At 45.2% G+C, this 25,179-nt stretch overlaps 2 protein-coding genes across 4 annotated transcripts in view; one reads left to right on the top strand and one right to left on the bottom strand.

Moving 5' to 3' along the window:
* The window catches only part of ZIM3 (zinc finger imprinted 3), an 8,848-nt gene extending 1,039 nt beyond the window's left edge, over positions 1-7,809 (top strand). Inside the window, exons 2-3 of the mRNA XM_026457576.1 lie at positions 5,687-5,785; positions 6,575-7,809. Coding sequence (XP_026313361.1) covers positions 5,687-5,785; positions 6,575-7,809 — 1,334 coding nt within the window. The remainder of the gene's footprint in view (positions 1-5,686; positions 5,786-6,574) is intronic.
* A 2,618-nt stretch (positions 7,810-10,427) lies between these two features.
* USP29 (ubiquitin specific peptidase 29) lies at positions 10,428-24,811 on the bottom strand. Of its 3 annotated transcripts, none has more exons than XM_026457545.1 (4): positions 24,723-24,811; positions 21,918-22,069; positions 20,253-20,347; positions 10,428-13,657 (listed from the first exon to the last, which is right to left on the bottom strand). In XM_026457545.1, the coding sequence occupies exon 4, from the start codon at positions 13,639-13,641 to the stop codon at positions 10,903-10,905; it is 2,739 nt and encodes a 912-aa protein (XP_026313330.1). In that variant the 5' UTR covers positions 13,642-13,657; positions 20,253-20,347; positions 21,918-22,069; positions 24,723-24,811; the 3' UTR covers positions 10,428-10,902. The 3 variants fall into 3 exon arrangements, with proteins under 3 accessions (XP_026313330.1, XP_023040061.1, XP_023040060.1); XM_023184293.1 differs by lacking the exon at positions 24,723-24,811 and adding an exon at positions 23,730-23,915 and having other exon boundaries at positions 20,253-20,353; XM_023184292.1 differs by lacking the exon at positions 24,723-24,811 and adding an exon at positions 23,645-23,868 and having other exon boundaries at positions 20,253-20,353.
* Positions 24,812-25,179: the final 368 nt, after the last annotated feature.

Below are 25,179 nucleotides of genomic sequence, written 5' to 3'. Positions count from 1 at the left end.
TTTTTTTTTTTTTTTTTTTGAGACGGAGTCTCGCTCTGTGGCCCAGGCTGGAGTGCAGTGGCCGGATCTCAGCTCACTGCAAGCTCCGCCTCCCGGGTTCCCGCCATTCTCCTGCCTCAGCCTCCCGAGTAGCTGGGACTACAGGCGCCGCCACCTCGCCCGGCGAGTTTTTTGTATTTTCTTAGTAGAAACGGGGTTTCCCCTGTTAGCCAGGATGGTCTCGATCTCCTGACCTCGTGATCCGCCCTTCTCGGCCTCCCAAAGTGCTGGGATTACTCTTCCTTCTTTAATCCGGTGTCTGAGGAGTTTTGTCTAGGCTGGTCCTGCTACACATGCCTTTTCATTTTCAGTCCCTTTCAGAAGAAAACACCACAGGCATCAGAAATCAATCAACTTGCTAATTTATGCCAGATTCCCGTGGAGGTAAGCTGATTTTGTTTCTCCCTGAAAACGCCAAATGTCTGGGTTTTGTTTCTTTATTTTTCTTTTTTTTTTTTTTTTTTTTTGCATTTTTACTTAGTTTCATTTTTCTACCTCTCCTATTTGCGGAATAAGCCAGATGTTTTACATTGGTACATTAGATTTTTTGTTTTGTTTTGCTTTTGAGATGGAGTCTCCCTCTGTCACCCAGGCTGGAGTGCAGTGGCATGATCTCGGCTCACTGCAACCTCCACCTCCCAGGAGAATCCAAGCGATTCTCCTGCCTCAGCCTTGCAAGTAGCTGGGATTACAGGTGCCCACCACCATGCCCAGCTAATTTTGTGTATTTTTAGTAGAGACAGGGTTTCACCATGTTGGCCAGGCTGGTCTCCAACTCCTGACCTCAGATGATCCACTCACCTCGGCCTCCCAAAGTGCTGGGATTACAGGTGTGAGCCACCGCACTCAGCCTAGATTTTTTTTTTTTGAGACGGAGTCTCACTCTGTCGCCCAGGCTGGAGTGCAGTGGCCGGATCTCAGCTCACTGCAAGCTCCGCCTCCCGGGTTTACGCCATTCTCCTGCCTCAGCCTCCTGAGTAGCTGGGACTACAGGCGCCCGCCACCTCGCCCGGCTAGTTTTTTGTATTTTTTTTAGTAGAGACGGGGTTTCACCAGGTTAGCCAGGATGGTCTCGATCTCCTGACCTCGTGATCCGCCCGTCTCGGCCTCCCAAAGTGCTGGGATTACAGGCTTGAGCCACCGCGCCCGGCCTAGATTTTTTTTTTTTTTTTAATTGTCATATTCAGAAGTGATGCTCCCAGGACACCCAAAATTATTTTCGTGGTCCTCCAATCCTCAGCATTATTGGTGGCCCACAGCTACCTCTGAAAACTTTTTTTTATTGACAAATAACAATTGTGTTTATTTATGGGGTACAATGTGATGTTTTGATGCATGTTTGCATTGGGGGATGATTAAATCAAGCTAATTAGTCTTTTTTTGTGGTGAAACCATTTACAATTTACTCTTTTTTAAAAGTATATATATTTTTTGTTATATATATATATGTATAAAAGTATATATATTTTTGAAAGAATATATATAGTTTTTTGTTCCTCAAACTTTAATAAACATTAAAGTTGTGCCCGGCAAGTTTACTCTTTTTTAAAACATATTTACTTATTTAAAACTTTATTTCTGGCTGGGTGTGGTGGCTCATGCATGTAATCCCAGGATTTGGGGAGGCTGAGGGAGGAGGATTGCTTGAGCCCAGGAGTTTGAGACCAGCTTGGGCGACATAGCAAGATCCCTTCTCTACAAAAAATAAAAAGTTAGCTGATGTGGTAGCATGCGCCCACAGTCTTAGCTATTCAGGAGGCTGAGGTAGGAAGATTGCTTCAGCTGGAGATTTTTAAACTGCTGTGAGCCGGGATCACACCACTGCACTCCAGCCTGGGTGACAGCATGAGACCCTGCCTCAATAAAATAAAAAATAAAAACTTTATTATTTAAACAGAGACAGGGGTTTCACTATGTTGCACAGGCTGGTCTCAAACTCCTGGGCTTGGCCGGGAGTGGTGGTTCACGCCTATAATCCCAGCACTTTGGGAGGCTGAGGCGGGTGGATCACTTGAGGTCAGGAGTTTAAGACAAGCCTGAACAACATGGTGAAATCCTGTCTCCACTAAAAATGCAAAAATGAGTTGGGCATGGTGGTGGGTGCCTGTAATCCCAGCTACACGGGAGGCTGAGGCAGGGGAATCCCTTGAACCCGGGTGGCAGAGGTTGCAGTGAGCCGAGACTATGCCACTGCTCTCCAGCCTGGGTGACAGAGCAAGACTTGGTCTAAAAAAAAAAAAAAAAAGGGTAACTCCTGGGCTCTCAAGTGATCCTCCCACATTGGCCTTCCAAAGTGCTGGGATTATAGGTGTGAGCTACCACGCCTGGCCTAAATCTACTCTTTTAGCAAACAATTACCAATGATCCAGCTATCCCACTTATGGCAAAGCTGAAGGGCTGTCTGCATCCTGTGTTCACTGTGGTGTTATTCATCATGACCACAGCTGCTTCAAGATTCATGGCTTCTGTTCTCAGCCTTCCTCACTGTGCTCTAGCTGATCTGATGCTTGCTACGTCGTCTTTGCACAGGCTTGTTTTTTTTTTTTTTTTTTTTTAGCTTGAGTCTTGCTGTCGCCCAGGCTGGAGTGCAGTGGCATGATCTTGGCTCACTGCAATCTCCGCCTCCCAGTTCAAGTGATTCTCTTGCCTCAGCCTGCTGAGTAGCTGGGATTACATGCGGGCACCACCACGCCTGGCTAATTTTTGTATTTTTAGTAGAGATGGGGTTTCATCATGTTGGCTAGGCTGGTCTTGAACTTCTGACCTCAGTTGATCTGCCTGCCTTGGCCTCCCAAAGTGCTGGGATTACAGGCGTGAGCCACCGCACCTGGCGACAATTTTTTAAAATTTTAAATTAAATTTTTTTTTTTTTTTGTAGAGGTGGGGTCTCACTATGTTGCCCAGGCTGATCGCAAACTCCCAGGCTCAACCAATCCTCCCATCCAGCTGGGATTACATGTTCGAACCACTGTGCCCAGCCCTTTTTTTTTTTGAGATGGAGTCTCGCTCTGTTGCCCGGGCTGGAGTGCAGTGGCCGGATCTCAGCTCTCAGCTCACTGCAAGCTCCACCTCCCGGGTTCACGCCATTCTCCTGCCTCAGCCTCCGGAGTAGCTGGGACTACAGGCGCCTGCCACCTCGCCCGGCTAGTTTTTTGTATTTTTTAGTAGAGACGGGGTTTCACTGTGTTAGCCAGGATGGTCTCGATCTCCTGACCTCGTGATCTGCCCGTCTCGGCCTCCCAAAGTGCTGGGATTACAGGAGTGAGCCACCACGCCCGGCCTTGTTTTTTTTTTTTTTTTTTATTTCAGTAGTTTTTGGGGTATAGGTCGTTTTTAGTGACATGGATGAGTTTTTTTTGTAGTGAATTCTGAGATTTTCACGCACCCATCACCTGAGCAGTGTACTGTGTACTCAGTATGATGCCTTTTAATAATATAACTTATTAATGTTGGAAATTCTAAGCAATTTCATTGATAAATAGTCCTGCCTCCTCACCACCTTGCCCTCCAAAAACTTTTGTAGGTATAAATTTAAAATAACTGCCTGTATTCAGAGGGCAGTTATTTAAATATTCAAATAACTGCTCCTACCTACTATCGTTATGTTTTTTGCTTGTGTATGAAAAATCCCCAGACACCGAAAAGGGAGAGAACGGACATTTCAAGGTGTTAAACGTGCTGCATGTCAGTGAAATCTATGTCAGTGTTAAGTTTTCAGTGTTTTGTTATTTGCTTCACTTTTAGGAGTGATCAGAAAAGGTTAAGATCTTTTTTTGCTGCTGTTTATCTGTTTTTCCATTCATTTCTCATAGTGTCTGCTTTATCATTTTGCCATTATCTGGCGGCAAAGCCATGTATGACTGGTAGATTTTCCTTAAGGATTTCACCTTTTATCATTATGTTGTACTTAAAAAACACAAAACTCATGCATTTTTTCTTCCTACACTTGATCTTAGCCAAAAGACAGAGAAGTGACTGAAGTCTGTTTTTTCCAATAATCATATTGTGACTTCTACTTTTTTCTGTGCATTTTTACAGTGTTAGCTGATAATTTTAATATTAACTTAATTTATATTATTTTGTGTGGTTCTATTATATACCACAATACAGTTGTGCTTTACTTTTGCATACTACTGGAGAATACTTTTTTTTTTTTTTTTGAGGTGGAGTCTTGCTTTGTTGCCCAGCCTGAAGTGCAGTGATGCAATCTCGGCTCATGGCAACCTCTGCCTTCCGGGTTCAGGTGGTTCTCCTGCCTCAGCTTCCCGAGTAGCAGGGATCACAGGCGTGTGCCATCACACACAGCTAATTTTTGTATTTTTAGCAGAGATGGGGTTTCTCCATATTGGCCAGGCTGATCTCGAACTTCTGACCTCAGGTGATCCACCTGCCTCGGCCTCCCAAAGTGCTAGGATGACAGGCGTGAGCCACCGCGCCTGGCTATGGAGACATTTTTGATTGTCACAACTGGGTGTTTGCCTGTTTACTACTGGCATTTAGTGGGTGTAGGTCAGGATTACTGCTCGACATCCTGCAGCGAACGGGATAGCACCTCACAACAGAATAATCTGGTTGAATATTCCAATAGCCCAGAAGTCGAGAAGCCCTTGCTTATATCAATTGATAATATCTTCCCTTTGATTCCTAAAGTTATAAATTTGTCTTTTTAAAAAAATCCTCCCTCCCTCCCTCCCTCCCTCCCTCCCTTCCTTCTTTCCTTCCTTCCTTCCTTCCTTCCTTCCTTCCTTCCTTCCTTCCTTCCTTTTACCTTCCCTCCCTCCATCCCTCTCTCCCTTCCTCTCTCTTTCTCTCCTTTCTCCCAATACGGTCTGGCTCTGTCACCGAGGCTGGAGTGCAGTGGTGCAATCAGCTCACTAGTAATTTTTTTTTTTATTTTATTTTTGGAGACAGAGTCTCGCGAGACAGAGTCTCGCCCTGTCGCCCAGGCTGGAGTGCAGTGGTGTGATCTCTGCTCACTGCAACCTCTGCCTCCCAGGTTCAAGTGATTTTCCTGCCTTAGCCTCCCGAATAGCTAGGATTACAGGCGCACACCAGCATGTCTGGCTAATTTTTGTATTTTTTGCACAGACGGGGTTTCTCCATGTTGGTCAGGCTAGTCTCGAACTCCTGACCTCAGATGACCTGCCCGCCTCAGCCTCCCGAAGTTCTGGGATTACAGGCACGAGCCACTGTGCCTGGCATCACTGCAACATTGACTTGGGGACCTGGGCTCAAGCCATCCTCTCACCCCAGCCTCCTGAATAGCTGAGACCACAGACGTGCACCACCACACGTGGCTTTGGTTTTGTAGAGACTGGGTCTTTCTATCTTCATGTAACACCTAACATGTTGGTCTCAAATTCGTGGGCTTAAGCAATTCCCCTGTCTCCGCCTCCCAAAGTGCTGGGATTACAGGCATGAGCCACCATGCCCAGCCCAGAAAAAGCATTCTTTGTTTAGTTTGACTGCTCGTGTGCATTCCCTCAAACTGTCCATCCACACAACTCCCCACAACCAATGGCACATATCTGCACACTGACATACAAATGCTCACACTCACAAATATTCACACATGTATACGCACTCATATACACTCACACACTCGCACAAACAACTCACACATCCACCAAGGTATCTTCCATCACAGGACGAGAGGAAACCACCAAACCCGACGTGATCTTGAGGATGGAGCAAGGAAAGGAGCCATGGTTGGTGGAAGAGGAAGTGCTGAGAAATGGCCGTCCAGGTAGGTGACCAGGAGAGCACTGTGTGTCAGTGTTGCATGGAAGCCGATTTGGTGCTTCTAAATGATGAAGTCATTTGGCAGCAAGCAGAGCCGGCTGTGACTTCCTGGGAGTGCTGGAAGAAATCTCCAGATATTTTTCTCCACTCAGAAATGTTCTTTACATTCTTCTCTGAGTTTTCCTTTGCAGACAAACTTTCTTTTTTTTTTTCTTTCTTGAGACTGAGTCTCACTCTGTCGCCCAGGCTGGAGTGCAGTGGCGTGATCTGGGCTCACTGCAACCTCCGCCTCCTGGGTTCAAACGATTCTCCTGCCTCAGCCTCCTGAGTAGCTGGGATTACAGGCGTGTGCCACCACGCCTGGCTAATTTTTTGTATTTTTAGTAGAGACGGGGTTTCGCCACGGGGTTGGTCAGGCTGGTCTCGAACTCTTGACCTCAGGCGATCCACTCGCCTTGGCCTCCCAAAGTGCTAGGATTACAGGTGTGAGCCACCGTGCCTGGCCTGACAAACTCTTTCTTAATCTCCCTCTCCATGGTATTCCTGGGCTCTTACCTGGTCCCCGTGCACTAGGTCTACGTTGCTTAGTCCTTTACAGATAGACACGTGATAGCTTCATGTAACATTAGTTCACTTAGAAATCTAACAGAGCTGACATTAACTTTGGTTTCTCATAGACGTTAGGTTTGAAGCCAGAATGATCACCACAATAGATTGTTTATGGCATTTTATTGTAAGCATGTGAGTGGAACGTTTTACACGGGACATTTTTTTTTTTTGTATTCCATTTTAGAAAAAAACGGGGACGTTGGAGGACAGATTTGGAAGCCCCAGGATGTGAAAGAGAGTCTCGCAAGAGAAGTCCCACCAATCAATAAGGAAATGCTGACTACGCAGAAAGCCGTAGAACGTACCGGATCTAAGAAAATACTTCAACTGGACATAGATAATGTTTCTTCCAGACTCAGATTCCTCGAATGTGACCCGTTTGAAAGGCATTTGAGCCACAATTTACATTTGAAAAGCTATGTACAAAATGATTCTGACAACGATAATGGATACAGAAAATTAGTTGGTGAGAATCCATCCAAATTTATAGGAAACCAGCTTAAATGTGATGCCTGCAGAAAGTTATTCGGTTCAGAGTCGCGCCTTCGGAGTCATCTGAGGCGGCATGCTGGTCAGAAATCCTTTGAATGTTGTCACTGTGGAAAAGCATTCGGGGAGAAGTGGAAGCTTGATAAACATCAGAAAACGCATGCAGAGGCCAGGCCCTATGAATGTGAGAAATGTGGAAACGCCTACAAGCAGAAGTCAAATCTCCTTCAACATCAGAAAGTGCATACTAAAGAGAAACCCTATCAATGTAAGATATGTGGAAAAGCCTTTTCTTGGAAATCATCCTGCATTAATCATGAGAAAATTCATAATGCCGAGAAATCCTATCAGTGTCATGAATGTGAGAAATCCTTCAGGCAGAACTCAACCCTCCTTCAACATAAAAAAGTTCACACTGGACAAAAACCTTTTCAGTGTCCGGACTGTGGAAGGGCTTTCATTTACAAGTCAGATCTTGTGAAACACCAGAGAACACACACGGGAGAGAAACCCTATAAATGTAGCGTATGTGAGAAGGCCTTTTCCCAGAAATCCAATGTCACCGATCATGAGAAAATTCACACTGGGAAGAGAGCTTACGAGTGTGATCTATGTGGAAATACCTTCATCCAGAAGAAAAACCTCATTCAACATAAAAAAATCCATACTGGGGAAAAGCCTTATGAGTGCAATAGATGTGGAAAAGCCTTCCTTCAGAAGTCAAACCTTCACACCCATCAGAAGACTCACAGCGGAGAGAGGACCTACAGCTGTAGTCAATGTGGAAAAACCTTCAACCGGAAACTAAACCTTAGTTTGCATAAAAAAACCCATACTGGACAAAAACCTTATGAATGTTCCGAATGTGGTAAAGCCTTCGCGGACAAATCATACCTTGTTAGGCACCAGAAAAGAATTCACTCCAAATAGGAGCCCCGTGCACTTAAAAACACATGGGAAAATATGGTCGCCTGGAATTGTCACCCCAGAATTCACGTTGAAATGGCCTGTAATTTGGAGGCTGTTTTTGAAGGTAGCGAGGCTTTATTATGCACAGTGTCCTTTGAACACCGATTTGGCATACTCACTCAGCAAATATGTATGAAGCATAAATATTTACTCGATGCCTTTTGTGTACCAGGGACTCTTCAACACGGAAGATGTAGCAATAAACCAAATGTGCTAAAAAGCCCCTATGGAGTTTTTTTCCAGTGAATAGCGACCAGTAGTATCCATATCTTTAAAAACGTTTAAAAGACTGTACTTTTGGCCAGGCCTGGTGGCTCAAATGCCTGTAATCCCAGTACTTTGGGAGGCCGAGTTGGGCGAATCACCTGAGGTCAGGAGTTCAACACCAGCATGACCAACATGGTGAAACCCTGTTTCTACTAAAAATACAAAAATAGCCGGGCATGGTTGTGGGCACCTGTAATCCCAGCTACTCGGGAGGCTGAGATAGGAGAATTGCTTGAACCTGGGAGGCGGAGGTTGCAGTGAGCTGAGATTGCACCCTTGCACTCCCACCTGGGCAACCGCGCCTGGCCTACATTTCTTTTTTCATAGTACGTTCCTTCTTTTCCTCTTAAATGCTACAAATAATGTATTTTTTTTTTTTTTTTTTTTTTGAGACGGAGTCTTGCTCTGTCGCCCAGGCTAGAGTGCAGTGGCCGGATCTCAGCTCACCGCAACCTCTGCCTCCTGGGTTCACGCCATTCTCCTGCCTCAGCCTCCCGAGTGGCTGGGACCACAGGCGCCCACCACCTCACCCGGCTAATTTTTTGTATTTTTAGTAGAGACGGGGTTTCACCGTGTTAGCCAGGAGGGTCTCGATCTCCTGACCTCGTGATCCGCCCGTCTCGGCCTCCCAAAGTGCTGGGATTACAGGCTTGAGCCACCGCGCCCGGCCTATAATGTATTTTTTAAAAATCTCATACGTGTGTTTCTGGTTGCTCTTCTCTTCTTTCCCACACCTACTCTGCCTAATTTTGCCCCGTTCATTATATATCACCAGGCTCTTCTTATCTCTGTACACACAAAACCCTCTCAACTTCCATTTATCTGCTCACATGGCCATTTTTAAAAATCATTCTTTACTCCTTGCTGAATTCAGTCTAATACATCACCCACTGATACTGGGCACATCATAGGCTCTTTAAGGCTTGGCCACTGGGAAATGGACATTTATGGGGGTGGGTTTATCATCTTATTCATATTAATAACATGAGCAACATCTTACAGTGCTTTTGAATTCACAAAAATCACATGGATATTTAATATACCGCATTTTTCATATAACCCTGATGTTATGACCTGAAATTATTGGAAAATGGTAAATACAACTGATTGCTGTATAGCAAATTGTACTAGTAACCAGTCGCAAACACATGTGGAACCCAGCCAATGGTATATGTATTGGTTGGGTTATTATTTTCATAACTTTACAAAGGAAAACTATTTGCCCCCTGCTTTCTTTTTGTGTCCTGACTGAAAATCATGGAGTGCTTTGACCACTCTCACCAGCCAAGCTGCAGGTTTTTCCCAGAAGGCTTGAATCCAAACCAGAGCCTGAAACAATCCCAGGCACTGATAGAGGTATTTAGGTTTAGGTTGCTGCCCAAAACACTAAAACTGGTCCCCGCCCTCCCGCCCTCGACCAAATTCCTTATAAACTTATGTAAACCCCATACCCTGACCCTCTCACGGCAGTGGACACACCAAGGTAGACCATCCTCCACCTTTTTTTTTTTAGACAGGATCTTTGTCATCCAGGCTGGAGTGCGATCATAGTTCACTGCAGCCTTGAACTCCCGGACTCAAGTGATCCTCCCACCTCAGCCTCCTGAGTAGCTGAGACATGCCTAGCAAATTCATTTATTTATTTTGAAATGGAGTTTCGCTTTTGTTGCCCTGGCTGGAGTGCAGTGGCGTGTTCTTGGTTCACTGCAACCTCCATCTCCTGGGTTCCAGTGATTCTCCTGCCTCAGCCTCCTGAGTAGCTGGGACTACAGGCGCCCGCCACCATGCCCAGCTCATTTTCTATTTTTAGTAGAGATGGGGTTTCACCATGTTGGTCAGGCTGGTCTCGAACTCCTGACTTCCGGTGATCCACCTGCCTTGGCCTCCCAAAGTGCTGGGATTACAGGTGTGAGCCACTGCGCCTGGCTGCTAAATTGCTTTTTGTAGAGACAGGGTCTTGATATATTGCCCAGGCTGACTTTGAACTCGTCTGCTCAAGCAGTCCTTCCACCTTGGCCTCCTAAAGTGCTGGGATGACAGGCGTGAGTGACAGTGCCCAGCCAGTTGGCCATGCTTTTCCTCTCTCTGTCCTCCTGAGGATATGCTGCAGCACTCTCTAAGTTCCCCCTCGTCAATGCTCCGGACAGACCCCTCTGGTGTTTAGTGCTTCTTTCTTTGGAATCGCAACTGGCCTGCTCTCAGAATGGTTTTGGGCACTCTCTTGTTGGAATGTCCCTGCTGCCACTTTTGGAGTGACTCTTATTTAGTCTTAGGTTCAGTGGGACAAAATAAAGGAATGCAAAAAATTCAATGAAAATCATTTATCTAACGTAAACAATCCATATCAACAGTAGCAAAATACACCAAGATACTCCACACATTACCAGTGTTCTTCCAACTCTCATGAGCACTAGCATCTCCATCCGATTGCTGGCTCACACCCCGTTTCTGCGTCAGTTGGTCTGGAGGGGGACCCAAGAATCTGCTTTTCTAATCAGTCCCTAGCTGCTGCTGTTGCCGGTGGGAGAACATTTTGAAAACCATTGTGTCAACACATGAAGAGCACCATTCTAATCTTGTAGGGAAAATATGCATATGCACCTGAGTTCTGGGATCTAGGTGTCTGAAGCAGTTAAAATAGATATACCCCAAAATAAGTGTTTTTCATTGAGCTTTCAACCTGAGATACTTGTTCCTTCATTCTGAGTGAAGTACAGGATTCTTCTTGCAAGGATGAAGTGAGGCCGAGTGAGTTTGCCCAGCAGGTCTCTACAAAGAGTCGTCGTCTTATTCCCCCTGAGGGATCACTCCTGCCTGTGTGCTGAGTAGCTGAGAGTTCCCTGCCTTTCTTAACAGCTCCTCAAAAATTCCATTGTGCATGTAGAAGAAGATATACCCAGAGTGAAGCCTCGCCTCCTGCATTTTGGTCTCTGAGATTTCTGATACACATAGATCGTTGTATGTGAACCAGGCCTGCTTCTGAAAGTCATACACATCGCTGATGTAATGACCTGAATTTGGGGAGCTCCCAATATGGCTGACAACACTGATGAGTCTGTAGGCCTGAAGAGGATCCCCCATCTTCACATTTCTTGTCAGTTCCTTGGCTTCACCTCTTGTGTTGTCTGTATCTAAAATGTTTTTGTTTCCTGGGTTATCAGAAACCAATGCCCCGAGGTGGTTCAGGTCAGCCTGCTGAAGTCTTAATTCTGGAGACTGATTGGGGGTCTCCTCTGCATGTTCCTGGGCATCCAGTTTCCTAACACCTGGAGGTGGTGCCTGCTGAAGAAATTCCTCTATCATGCTCTCCTCAAAACACTGCTGGAGCTGTTCAGTCATTCCTTGAGATCCTTCTGAAATCCTGTTTTCTTTACACTCATAAAAGTCATTGGTAGACTCCGTGACACTGTCAAAATCGAACTCTACGAATGTATTGGTTTTCTCATACTTCTGAAGTTCTGGATGTTGAGGCACTTCTTGAAGATGAACCTCAACAAGCCTTGTGTCCGGGCTGCTGATCGGCTTCCCTCCATCTTCACAGATCACAGGAAGAGAAATGTCTTCCTGGTCCATCGGTGAGTCAGCCACTGGAAGCTCCTGTTCACTGATTGCCCTGTCTCTAAAGTGGACCAATTCTGACTCTAGTGTAGAGCCATTTTCCAGGTCTCTCTGATGCTGCTCTTGGCTTGCTTCTCCACAGTCTCTCTGGGATCTTTGTAGGTCGGCATTCTTCTCTGGTTCAACAGGTACAACCAGGGAATCACTGGATTCTGAGGTCAGCTTCATTGATGGTGTCAATGGGCTGGTGATCTCAGAAATCACCTCCTGGGAGACTTCCAGGACTTCACATTTCCCAACAGGTGCATGACTGCTCAAGGGAAGAGGTGGTTTGGTGCTTTCATTGCAATAAGAAGATAAGCTTAAATATTTGGGAATATACACTTGCTCGTTATTCTTCACCAGCAACCAAGCATTGTTGAAGCTATAGCGTTTCAGATGAACTATAAGGACCCTGGAGAGCCTACTAAATGTATGCCTTGCAACACAACTCTTGTGCTTACACATCTCACAGTTATATTCAAGCTCTTCTTCTCTAAAGAAAAGATCTAGAGAATTCTCAATGGACAAAGGAAGTGGTTTTGTTTCTTGGTGCAGGTTGATGGAGAGATAATTGTTAGGTTCTGCCTTGAGAACCACATGACCACAGGCTTTACAGATAATGGAGAGCTGCAATTCAAACTCAAAATTAGCAACAACAGGACAAACAAACACTTTGGTGGCAGCACTACCAACATGCATTTGTGGAGATGAATTTTCATCCCCGCATTTTTTCCCAGTATTCAAAATGGCATTTAAGTGTTCCATGTCTTCTTTCAGCTGGTCTAAACACTGACCTAAAAACTCATGTGCATCATTCTGCATGTTGCCAGAAAATATTTCTGCAACTGCTGAAATGACTTTTTTAACATTCCCAAGTAATTCTCTCTTGATCTCTGTACTACAGAAATCTTTCAAAGCAAGCAGCTGGGTCAAGGTCATAATAAGAGCCTCAATGGGAATATATTCCCATGGGACATCTTGAGTGAGTAAGTCATCAGCAAAAGATGGAATTGCAAATAGCGATTGTAAAATTGCATTCATGTAACAGGTGTTTCCCAAATTGGGGAACCCTTGCTGCAGTTGCTCTGAATGAGAGTCAAGAGGCACCTGGGCTTCGTTGCATTTTGGGTCATCCTGGCTGTGCTCTGGTTCTAATGGAAATGTCAAACCATTTTTGGCATCAAGAGTCTTGGTTGCAAGAACAGTCTCATCTAGGTTAGGATGTCCATTAGAGTTGGTCTTGAATGAAGGCCCGAGTTTCAAATCGCTAGCTTTTTCTAAATCCTCTAAACTTGATGGGCTCTTCCTATTGCTTTGTATATATTTCAAGGAATCTGTCATATATTTCTTGTTTGCTACAGGGTTATGTTCCTTCAGAATGTCCTCGTTCATCTGTAGATCAGATGCTAGTGGGTTTTTCTCCTTCCCACCTTGATTTTCTAATGACCCTTTTTTCACATGTGTTGGTGATTTTGACGTAAACAAAGGCATCTTCTGATAACTTGGCTTGTTACAAATGCTGTAAAATGAAGTTTTGTCAATTTCCTTCAGCACATTCCTGCTTTCAAACACACTCCAATCATCATCAGGTTTCATGGGTTGCTGAAATTTGTTTTGATGGATTATGTCCAGGAACATATTCAACTGTTTAGCATCTCTGTAGGATAGTTTGTCAATAAACAAGAACACATTGTTTTTCAAAGTTAAACGCAGGTGACTTTGTCTTTTTTTACAATGTCTAAGGACCACACTTCTAATGTTATTACTCAGCTGAAAAATTCTTATAAATTTTCCAGATTTGAAAGTGACCACCAGTTTAATTTCCTTTTGTCTTTGCACTGTTTCAATGAGAGCTTCTTTCAACTTAGTCATCCCGGTCCTCTGGCTCCAAATCTGGATGAATCCACGTACCTTTAGAGATATCATCCTTTCTTTATGTAACCTAAAGAAGAAAAGCACACATGCATTTTAACCAAAAATATATTAACAGTTATATTTTATGAAAAACGTCATTCACATATAATAATGATTTATTTTTCATCTTCTTATTCTCTAAGTAAAACACTCTTTTGGGGAACTGCTCATATTCTGAAGCTATGCCAGTTCTGTAGAAGACATAGACTGAGGGCACACACTCTTTCAAGGGAGCTGTTAGACGAGAAGGAAGATACAAATGGCCGACAGAGATATGAACAGGTGTTCAACATCACTGCTCATCAAGAAAACACAAATTTGGTTGGACATGGTGGCTCATGCCTGTAATCCTAGCACTCTGGGAGGCCAAGGTGGAAGGATCACTTGAGCCCAGAAGTTCAAAACCAGCATGGCAACATAGGGAGACCTCATCGCTACGTAAAATTTTTTAAATTTAAAAAAGGGGAGGGGCCAAGATGGCCAAATAGGAATAGCTCCCAGCAAGACCAATGCAGAAGGTAGGTGACTTCTGCATTTCCAACTGAGGTACCCAGTTCATCTCATTGGGACTGGTTAGGCAGTGGGTGCAACCCACAGAGGGTGAGCAGAAGCAGGGTGGGGCATTGCCTCACCTGGGAAGTGCAAGGAGCCAGGGACCTCCCTCCCCCAGGCAAGGGAAGCCGTGAGGAACTGTGCTACTTGGCCCGGATACTACGCTTTTCCCATGGTTTTTGCAATCTGCAGGGCAGGAGATTCCCTTGTGTGCCTACACCACCAGGGCCCTGGGTTTCAAGCACAAAACTGGCCAGTTGTTTGGGCAGACACCGAGCTAGCTGCAGGAGTTTTTTTTTTTTTTTTTTTTGTACCCCAGTGGTGCCTGAAACCCCAGTGAGACAGAACCATTCACTCCCCTGGAAAGGGGGCTGAAGCCAGGGGTCCAAGTGGTCTCACTCAGTAGGTCCCACTCCCACGGAGCCCAGCAAGCTAAGAACCACTGGCTTGAAATTCTCACTGCCAGTGCAGCAGTCTGAAGTTGACCTGGAATGATGGAGCTTGGTTGGGGGAAGGGCATCCATGATTACTGAGGCTTTAGTAGACACTTTTCCCTGGACAGTACTAAGGAGGGTGGGAGGTTTGGACTGGGCAAAATTCACCACAGCGTGGCAAAGCAGCTGTGGCCAGACTGCTTCTCTAGATTCCTACTGACTGGGCAGGGCATCTCTGAAGGAAGGGTAACAGTCCCAGTCAGGGGCTTACAGATAAAATCCCCATCTCCCTGGGATAGAGCAGCTGGGGGAAGGGGTGGCTGTGGGCACACAGCTTCAGCAGATTTAATCTTTCCCGCCTGCTGGCTCTGAAGAGAGCAGCTGATCCTGATAAGAGGGATTTCCCAGCACAACAGCTCTGTTAAGGGACAGGCTGCCTCCTCAAGGGGGGCCCTGATGCCTGTGCCTCCTAACTGGGAAAGAACGCCCAACAGGGGTTGACAGACACCTCACACAGGAGAGCTCTGGCTGGCATCAGGCTGGTGCCCCTCTGGGACAAAGCTTCCAGAGGAAAGAACAGGCAGCAATCTTTGCTGTTCTGCAGCCTCCACTGGTGATACCCAAGTGAACAGGGTCTGGAGTGGACCTCCAGCAAACTGCAGCAGACCTGCAGAAGAGGGGCCTGACTGTTAGAAGAAAAACTAAGAAACAGAAAGCAACAACATCAACATGAACAAAAAAGACCCCCACACAATAACCCCATCCAAAGGTCGTAAGCCTCAAAGATCAAAGGTAGATAAATCCATGAAAGATGAGGAAAAACCAGCACAAAAACGCTGCAAAATCCACAAAACAGAATGTCTCTTCTCCAAGTGATCGCAGTTCCTCTCCAAGGAGGGCACAAAACTGGACGGAGAATGAGATTGACAAATTGATGGAAGTAGGCTTCAGAAGGTGGGTAATAACAAACTCCTCCGAGCTAAGGGAGCATGTTCTAACCCAGTGCAAGGAAGCTAAGAACCTTGACAAAACGCTACAGGAATTGTTAATTAGAATAACCAGTTTAGAGAGGAACATAAATGACCTGATGGAGCTGAAAAACACAGCAAGAGAACTTCGTGAAGCATATACAAGTATCAATAGCCAAACTGATCAAGTGGAAGAAAGGATATCAGAGACTGAAGATCAACTTAATGAAATAAAGCATGAAGGCAAGATTAGAGAAAAAAGAATGAAAAGGAGTGAACAAAGGCTCCAAGAAATATGAGACTACGTGAAAAGACCAAACCTACGATTGATTGGTGTACCTGAAAGTGACAGGGAGAATGGAACCAAGTTGGAAAACACACTTCAGGATATTATCCAGGAGAACTTCCCCAACATAGCAAGACAGGCCAACATTCAAATTCAGCAAATACAGAAAATATCACAAAGATACTCCTTGAGAAGAGCAACCACAAGACACATAATCATCAGATTCTCCAAGGTTGAAACAAAGGAAAAAAGTGTTAAGGGCAGCCAGAGAGAAAGGTCAGGTTATCTATAAAGGGAAGCCCATCAGATTAATAGTGGATTGCTGCAGAAACCCTACAAGCCAGAAGAGAGTGGGGGCCAATATTCAACATTCTTAAAGAATTTTCAACCCTGAATTTCATATCCAGCCAAACTAAGCTTCATAAGCGAAGAAGAAATAAAATCCTCTACAGACAAGCAAATGCTGAGGGATTTTGTCACCACCAGGCCTGCCTTACAAGAGCTCCTGGAGGAAGCACTAAATATGGAAAGGAAAAGCCAGTACCAGCCACTGCAAAAACACACCAAAATATAAAGACCAATGAGACAGAAGAAACTGCATCAACTAATGTGCAAAATAACCAGCTAGCATCACGACAACAGGATCAAATTCACACATAACAATCTTAACCTTAAATGTAAATGGGCTAAATGCCTGCAATTAAAAGATACACACTGGCAAATTGGATAAAGAGTCAGGACCCATTGGTGTGCTATATCCAGGAGACCTATCTCATGTGCAAAGACACACATAGGCTCAAAATAAAGGGATGGAGGAATATTTGCCAAGCAAATGGAAAGCAAAAAAAAAAAAAAAAAAAAAAAAGAGGAGAAGCTGCAATCCTTGTCTCTGATAAAACAGACTTTAAACCAACAAAGATAAAAAAGACAGAGGGGCATTACATAATGGTAAAGGGATCAATGCAACAAGAAGAGCTAACTATCCTAAATCTATATGCACCCAATACAGGAGTATCCAGATTCATACAGCAAGTTCTCAGGGACCTACAAAGAGGCTTAGAGTCCCACACAATAATAGTGGGAGACTTTAACATCCCACTGTAAATATTAGACAGATCAATGAGACAGAAAATTAGCCAGGATATTCAGGACTTAAATTCAGCTCTGGACCAAGTGGACCTAATAGACATCTACGTAATTCTCTACCCCAAATCAACAGAATATACATTCTTCTCAGCACCACATAGCACTTATTCTAAAATCGACCACATAATTGGAAGTAAAACACCCCTCAGCAAATGCAAAAGAACGGAAGTCATAACAAACAAGCTCTAGGCTGGGTGTGGTGGCTCACGCCTGTAATCCCAGCACTTTGGGAGGCCAAGGCTGGGGGATCACGAGGTCAGGAGATCGAGACCATCTTGGCCAACATGGTGAAACCCCGTCTCTACTAAAAAATACAAAAAAATGAGCTGGGCGTGGTGGCGGGCGCCTGTAGTCCTAGCTACTCGGGAGGCTGAGGCAGGAGAATGGCGTGAACCCGGGAGGTGGAGCTTGCAGTGAGCCGAGATCGCGCCACTGCACTCCAGCCTGGGGGACAGAGTGAGACTCCGTCTCAAAAAAAAAAATTAAAAATTAATTAATTAAGAAAAAAAAAGCTCTCAGACCATAGTGCAATCAAATTAGAACTCAGGATTAAGAAACTCACTAACCCGCACAACTACATGGAAATGAACAACCTGACCCTGAATAACTACTGGGTAAATAATGAAATTAAGGCAAAAATAAAGAAGTTCTGTCTGGAAGTGGTGCCTCATACCTGTAATCCCAGCACTGTGGGAGGCTGAGGCAGGTGGATCACTTGAGGTCAGGAGTTCAAGACTAGCCTGGCCAATATGGTGAAACCCCGTCTCCACTAAAAACACAAAAATTAGCCAGGTGTGGCGGTGCATGCCTGTAATCCCAGCTACTCTGGAGCCTGAGGCAGGAGGATCGCTTGAACCTGGGGGGCGGAGCTTGTAGTGAGCCACAATTGTGCTACTGCACTCCTGCCTGAGTGACAGAGTGAAACTCTGTCTCAAAAAAAAAAAAAAAAAAAAGGAAAAATAAAAATAAAAATAAGAAATAAAGAAATTCTTTGAAACCAATGAGAACAAAAGGACAACATACCAGAATCTCTGGGACACAGCTAAAGCAGTGTTGAGAGGGACATTTATAGCACTAAATGCCCATATCAGAAAGCTGGAAAGATCTGAAATCAACACCCTAACATCACAATTAAAAGTGCTGGGGAAGCAAGAGCAAACAAATTCAAAAGCTAGCAGAAGACAAGAAATAACTAAGATCAGAGCAGAACTGAAGGAGATGGAGACACGAAAACTCTTCAAAAAAATCAATGAATCCAGGAGCTGAATTTTTGAAAAGATTAACAAAATAGACGGTTAGCCAGCCTAATAAAGAAGAAAAGAGAGAAGAATCAAATAGACAATAAAAAATGATAAAGGGGATATCACCACTGATGCCACAGAAATACAAACTACCATCAGAGAATACTACAAACACCTCTGTGCAAACAAACTAGAAAATCTAGAAGAAATGGATAAATCCCTGGACACATGTACCCTCCCAAGACTAAATCACGAAGAAGCCGAATCCCTGAACAAACCAATAACAAGTTCTGAAATTGAGGCAGTAATTAATAGCCTAACAACCAAAAAAAGCCCCGGACCAGATGGATTCACAGCCGAATTCTACCAGAGGTACAAAGAGGAGCTGGTACCATTCCTTCTGAAACTATTCCAAACAACAGAAATATAGGGACTCCTCCCTAACTCATTTTATGAGGCCAGAATCATCCTGATACCAAAATCTGACAGAGACACAACAAAAGAAGACAATTTCAGGCCAATATCCCTGATAAACATCAATGCAAAAATCCTCAATAAAATAATGGCAAACAGAATCCAGCAGCACATCAAAAAGCTTATCCACCATGATCAAGTCGGCTTCATCCCTGGGATGCAAGGCTGGTTCAACATAAGCAAATAAGTAAATGTAATCCAGCATATAAACAGAACTAATGACACAAACCATATGATTATCTCGATAGATGCAGAAAAGGCCTTCGATAAAATTCAACATCGCTTCATACTAAAAACTCTCAATAAACTGGGAATTGATGGAACATATCCCAAATAATAAGAGCTATTTATGACAAACCCATAGCCAATACCATATTGAATGGGCAAAAACTGGAAGCATTCCCTTGAAAACCTGCACAAGGGTGGGCACAGTGGCTCACACCTGTAATCCCAGCACTTTAGGAGGCTGAGGTGGGCGGATCACCTGAGGTCAGGAGTTCGAGACCAGCCTGGCCAACATGGTGAAACCGCATCTCTTCTAAAAAATACAAAAAGTTAGCCAGGCGTGGTGGCAGGTGCCTGTAGTATCAGCTACTTGAGGCTGAGGCAGGAGAACTGCTTGAACCCCAGAGGCAGAGGTTGCAGTGAGCTGAGATCACGCCACTGCACTCCAGCCTGGGCAACAAGAGCGGAAACTCCGTATCAAAAAAGAAAAATGAAAATTAAAACCATACCTGATGAGTTATCATTCGCTGTCATATTTGGACTGGAGTGGATTGCAGAAGTTGGAAAACATGAAGGAAAACTGGAATACTATTAGGAAGAATTGATGGAGCAGAGAGTAAATGCTGGATATGCAACCAGTAGTGTCAACACAGGGAGCACAGGCTGGGTGTGGTGGCTCACGCCTGTAATCCCAGCACTTTGGGAGGTCGAGGCAGACAGATCACCTGAGGTCAGGAGTTTGAGACCAGCCTGGCCAACATGGTGAAACCTGGTCTCTACTAAAAATACAAAAATTAGCCGGGCATGGTCGTGGGTGCCTATAGTGTCAGCTACTCGGGAGGCTGAGGCAGGAGAACTGCTTGAACCCTGGAGGTGGAGGTTGCAGTGAGCCAAGATCTCGCCACTGCACTCCAGCCGGGGCAACAGAGTGAGACTCTGTCTCAAGAAAACACAAAAAACAAAAAACAAAAAAAACAGGCAGTAAGGAAAGGGAGTAAGATGGCGAGTTGTTGTGCTAGCTAATTAGCAAAACTGAGGCGGGGAGAGAGACAGAGAAAGGGAAATATGAAGAGTGAGAAAAATAAAAAAAACATGGAGGGAAAGACATCTCAAAACACAAACAGAGATTTCAGAAAAAAGAAAAAATATCTCTCTTAATTTGCTCCCTCCCCTTACTCATTTGCCTATTTCTCTCCAGGCAATCAGGAATGCCTACTTCTTTCCAACATTCCAATTTCAGGAAGAGCAGTGAAATCCCAACGAAACCAACAGAAAAAATTGCCCTTTGCCTACTCACAGTTGTTTCCGAAGAAACTTGAGTCAATTTACGGAAGTTTAAGCTTTGGAGAGCTGTCCATGGTCACACTGCAGGCACAGCCCTGACTGCCACGGCTGTTACTGGAAAGAAATAAAAAGGTCAGAGTCCTGAAACTGAGCTTTATTTAAAAAGTCTGCACATAGTCCCAACCATCTTTCGTGTTAATTTATTGCATTATATCTTAGAAACTGGGAAAACCAACCTTCCTCCAAAATCCTTTACGTTAATTCAATCTGGGAGAAAACCTGGTGTGTTAATGGGATTATCTCTAGATGCATTCCTAAAAGCGCCCCTCCCCAATTACACAGATTAGATTAGTGTATCAACCAACCTCACATTCATTGGTTTTCTTGGAACTCTGCCACAACCAGACTTTCTAACAACATTTGTTGCCTGATAAACCCTATACTTTATGGGTCTCTAACTTAAAGACTAGTTCTGACTTTGCTCACCTAGAACTTTAAGCATCTTTATTTTTTCCTTGTTACAAAGAGGCACTACAGAGAGGATGCACAGAGATCACACACTGTACATTCCAACTTGCAGGATTCTAAGCCTGGCTTCATCACTTACTGCTTTTATAACACGAAGGCTGAAACTCAACCCTCCTGAGTCTTAGTTTCACATAAGTGAAAATGGGGCAGCAATAATAACAGTGACTTCTTAGGATAAGCCATTGGGCTAAAATGGCTCAAAATCATGTCTGCACATAAGTAATTACCATAATTGTCAACATCATATTCCTATTGCTAATTCTAAGAATAGATTAAACTACAGGGATGCCTCATATGGAGAAAATTAAGGCTCCATCATGGGAGGAAAGGGAGTTTAGTGACATTTATTACAGGTTTATTGTTTGTTGTACTACATCAGTCTGTATGATTTACATGCCTTAATACAATTTAATTCTGCAAGTGACCATATGATATTCAATTTTATTACATTTAACATGGTAAGAAAACTGAGGTCCAAATACATTATTAATACATTAAGGGACTTTTAGGAGTCAATTCAGCTAAAGAAACAGGGATGTGCAATCAGAAATGGCTGCAGTTGATGGGTGCCCACGTTTCTTCAATGTAGGGCATGAACTATACTATGCCAAACCCAGCAAACCATGTGGGAAGCAGAAAATCTTCCATGATTATAATTAATGTGTCCTCCGTTTCCCGAGAGATCCTAACATAATATCTAGAGTGTGAAGAAAAGTCCCTCTATTTCATCCTGTTGCTGCTGATAAATTAGTGCCTCTTTGGGGAAACTTCAACCTCACTGGACCTTAAATTTAATGAAAGGAGGAATCACAAAAACTAGAGTGATCTCTAATTTTGACTCAGCTTTTCCCTGAGCTGAGTTCAAAAGACAGATAGCCTTCATCATTTTCATTTTGAATGCATGTTCTTTTCTGAAGATGCCAGTGTCCAATGCCACAGAAAACAGAAAACTATCCCTCAAAATAAAAACCCGGAATCAGGATTTTCTAATTTACAATTCAGCCTCATAAAGGGTAGGAGATGAAATTCCCCTCATCACAATATCTGACAGTATCTTTAGGGCATTAAGTTTAGAAAAACCCTCCTTCCAACACACACACACACACACACATCCCATCACCCAAACAAGCAAACCTTAAATGAAACTTACAGTTGGGAGAGCTGTTCTGGGTGAGAGTGGACGATAATTCTTTTTTCAGAAATGAGATCTTGCTATGTTGCCCAGGGTGGTCCCAAACTCCTGGCCTCAAGAGATCCTCCAGCCTCAGCCTTCCAAAGTGACTGGATTAGACTCCATAGTGCCTGGACGAGAATGGATGAAAGTTGAGTCTGACAGGGATTATGATGTTCCGACCTTTTATTCCCAGGTGGCTCCACCCATATCACAGGTTTTTCCAGGACATACGTTTCTTGATTAACTTATCTCTGCCTAAGAGTTTAAAACATTTGTCTAGAAAAGGCTAGCTAGGTATACTACTAGCTAGTGTATATATATATATATAGTACTAGCAAATATATATAAGAATTGCAAGATTAGTAGAAATAACTCATATTCCCTTCACCCAAATTTACCAATTGTGTATATTTTGCCACCTCTGTCTGCTTTCTCTCTCCCTCTTTTGATGTTTTATGTATGTATGTATGTATGTACGTATGTATCTATCTTTCTATCTATCTATCTATCTATTTTTTAATAAAGACGAGGTCTCGCTATGTTGCCCAGGTCTGGAACTCCTGCCCTCCAGTAATCCACCCCTCTCGGCCTCCCAAAGTGCTGGGATTATAAGTGTGAGCCACCGTGCCCAGTTAGATGTTCAATCTCTTATATAAAATGATATTCTTTTACTCCAATTAATGTTTACCTGTTTTCCTTGTAGTAACCGTTCTTTTTGTTTTATATATATATAAGTATGTATATATTAAACATATATATATATCCTACATTTTCAACACGTGTAACAGATGTGGCTAGTTTCAAAAAGATCATTTTATGTTCTAGTGGTTACCCTGCTTGACCAGAGTGTACTACTTTTATTTTTCTATTGCAGTGCATTTTCTTTTTCTTTTTTTTTTTGTTTTTTTTTCAGCGGGGGGCAGAGCAGGGGCGGGGACGGAGTCTCACTCTGTCACCCAGGCTGGAGTTTAATGGCGCAATCTCGGCTCACTGCAGCCTCTGCTTCCCGGGTTCAAGTGATTCTCCTGCCTAAGCCTCCCAAGTAGCTGGGATTACAGGCGCCCGCCACCACACCTGGCTAATTTTTTGTATTTTTAGTAGAGACGGGGTTTCACTATGTTGCCCAGACTGGTCTCGAACTCCTGACCTCAGGTGATCCGCCCCCCTTGGCCTCCCAAAGTGCTGGAGTTACAGGCGTGAGCCACCGTGCCCGGCCTTTTTTTATTTTTATTTTTGAGATGGAGTCTCGCTCTGTTGACCAGGCTGGAGTGCAGCGATGTGATCTCCGCTCACTGCAACCTCCACCTCACGGGTTCAAGCTCTTCTGTCTCAGCCTCCCGAGTAGCTGGGATGACAGGCACCCACCATCATGCCCAGCTAATGTTTGTATTTTTAGTAGAGGCTGGGTTTCACCTTGTTGGTCAGGCTGGTCTATAACCCCTGACCTCAGGTGATCCACCCGCCTCGGCCTCCCAAAGTGCCGGGATGACAGGAGTGAGCCACCGACCCAGCCCTTTTTTACTTTTATATAGTTTTTGAGACAGGGTCTTGCTCTGTTGCCCAGGCTGCAATGCAGTGGTGCGATCATACCTCACTACAGCCTTGATCCCCCAGGCTCCAGTCATCCTCCAACCTCTGCCTCCCAACTATCTGACACTACAGGCGTGGGGTAATTTTTAAAGTTTTTTGAGACATAGTCTCACTTTGCCGCCCAGGCTGGAGTGCAGTGGCGTGATCTCAGCTAGCTAATTTTTAAATTTTTTGTAGAGATGGGGGAGAGGGTCTCACTATGTTGCCCAGGCTGGTCTCCAACTCCTGGGCGCAGGCGATCCTCCCGCCTCGGCCTCCCAAAGTGCTGGGATTACAGGCATGAGCCTGGCCAGCATTTTCTGTTTGGATGTTTTTACGTAACCGGAATCCTCATGATGGAGGTACAGTCCCTTGGACTTCCGGCTCCCCGGCTGTGGAAATCTCAGCTCGGACCCGCCCCTTCCGGCGCCGCCTCCCCCGATTCTCCCAGCAACACAAGAGTTCCGGGCTCCACACGCTGCGTCGGCGCAATGCGGGGCTGAGGCCTCCAGACCTGTGGGACTCGGTGCGGGCTCCAGCGTGGCCAGGGAACGTGGAGTTGCTGGCCTAGAGCGGGTGGGGCCTAAAGGCAGGAGTTGGGGTTCAGAGAAAACCAGCCCAGGGGCGGGTTCACTCCGCTACCCATTCAGCCTCAAGTGTGGTAGGCGGGCTGGTGCCAGAAACCACGCCAGCCATTGTTAATCAACAGTCATCCCGGCCGGGCGCGGTGGCTCACGCCTGTCATCCCAGCACTTTGGGAGGCCGAAGAGGGCGGATCACCAGGTCAGGAGATCCAGACCAGCCTGACCAACGTGGCGAAACCCCGTCTGTATTAAAAATACAAAACTTAGCTGGGCATTGTGGTGCGTGCCTGTACTCCCAGCTACTCGGGAGGCTGAGGCAGGAGAATCGCTCGAACCCGGGAGGCGGAGGTTGCAGTGAGCCGAGATGGCGCCATTGCACTCCAGCCTGGGCGACCGAGAGAGGCTCTGTCTCAAAACAACAACAAAACCCAAAAAACAGTCATCCTCCAGGTGGAAGAGACAGAAAAGAGGGTGCAGAAGAGACTTAAAAGTCTCAGGCCTTCACGCGTATCTGCCTCAGCCACCCATGAATCCTACAGGAAAACTACAACAACATGGCGACAAGCCCCTCAGTCTTGGGGAAGCGGACGGTTTCCCGGCCGAGCTTTGGGAGGTGGTGCCGCGGGGCCTCACGGGTGACGTCGTCCCCGGGGGTGGTTTGCGCGGAGGGTCGCTTTGGGCGCTCGTAGAGCCGCGTGGTGCCTGGGCCGCCCGGGCGCCGTCATTTGCGGCCCTGTCCCGGCGCGCGAGGGGCCAAGGCTGGCCGGGAGCTGGGTCCGCGCGGTGGCGACTGCGTCCTGCCAGCTTCCATCTCTCCGCCTGAGGCGGTTGCCAGAGTCAGGTCTCCAGGCCGGGCGCTCACGCGTCTGTGCCCGGGGAGGCCCCAAGATGCTGGTGAAGCCTCCACCCGGACTGGTGTCCAGGCTCTTGACACTGTCGTGAGAAGGAATTCATGGAGGAGCAAAGTGTGGAGATTCATTGCGAAGGGAATAAATGCATACTGAAGAAAGAAAAGTGCAGGCATACCACAGAGCATCACGCGCAACGGGGTTTGGGGCTGCTGCTTTTAAATATTTATTTAACCA

This window comes from Piliocolobus tephrosceles, chromosome 21 (assembly GCF_002776525.5).
Source record: "Piliocolobus tephrosceles isolate RC106 chromosome 21, ASM277652v3, whole genome shotgun sequence".
Lineage (NCBI taxonomy): Eukaryota > Metazoa > Chordata > Mammalia > Primates > Cercopithecidae > Piliocolobus > Piliocolobus tephrosceles.
This window is presented reverse-complemented; position numbering and strand designations above follow the sequence as displayed.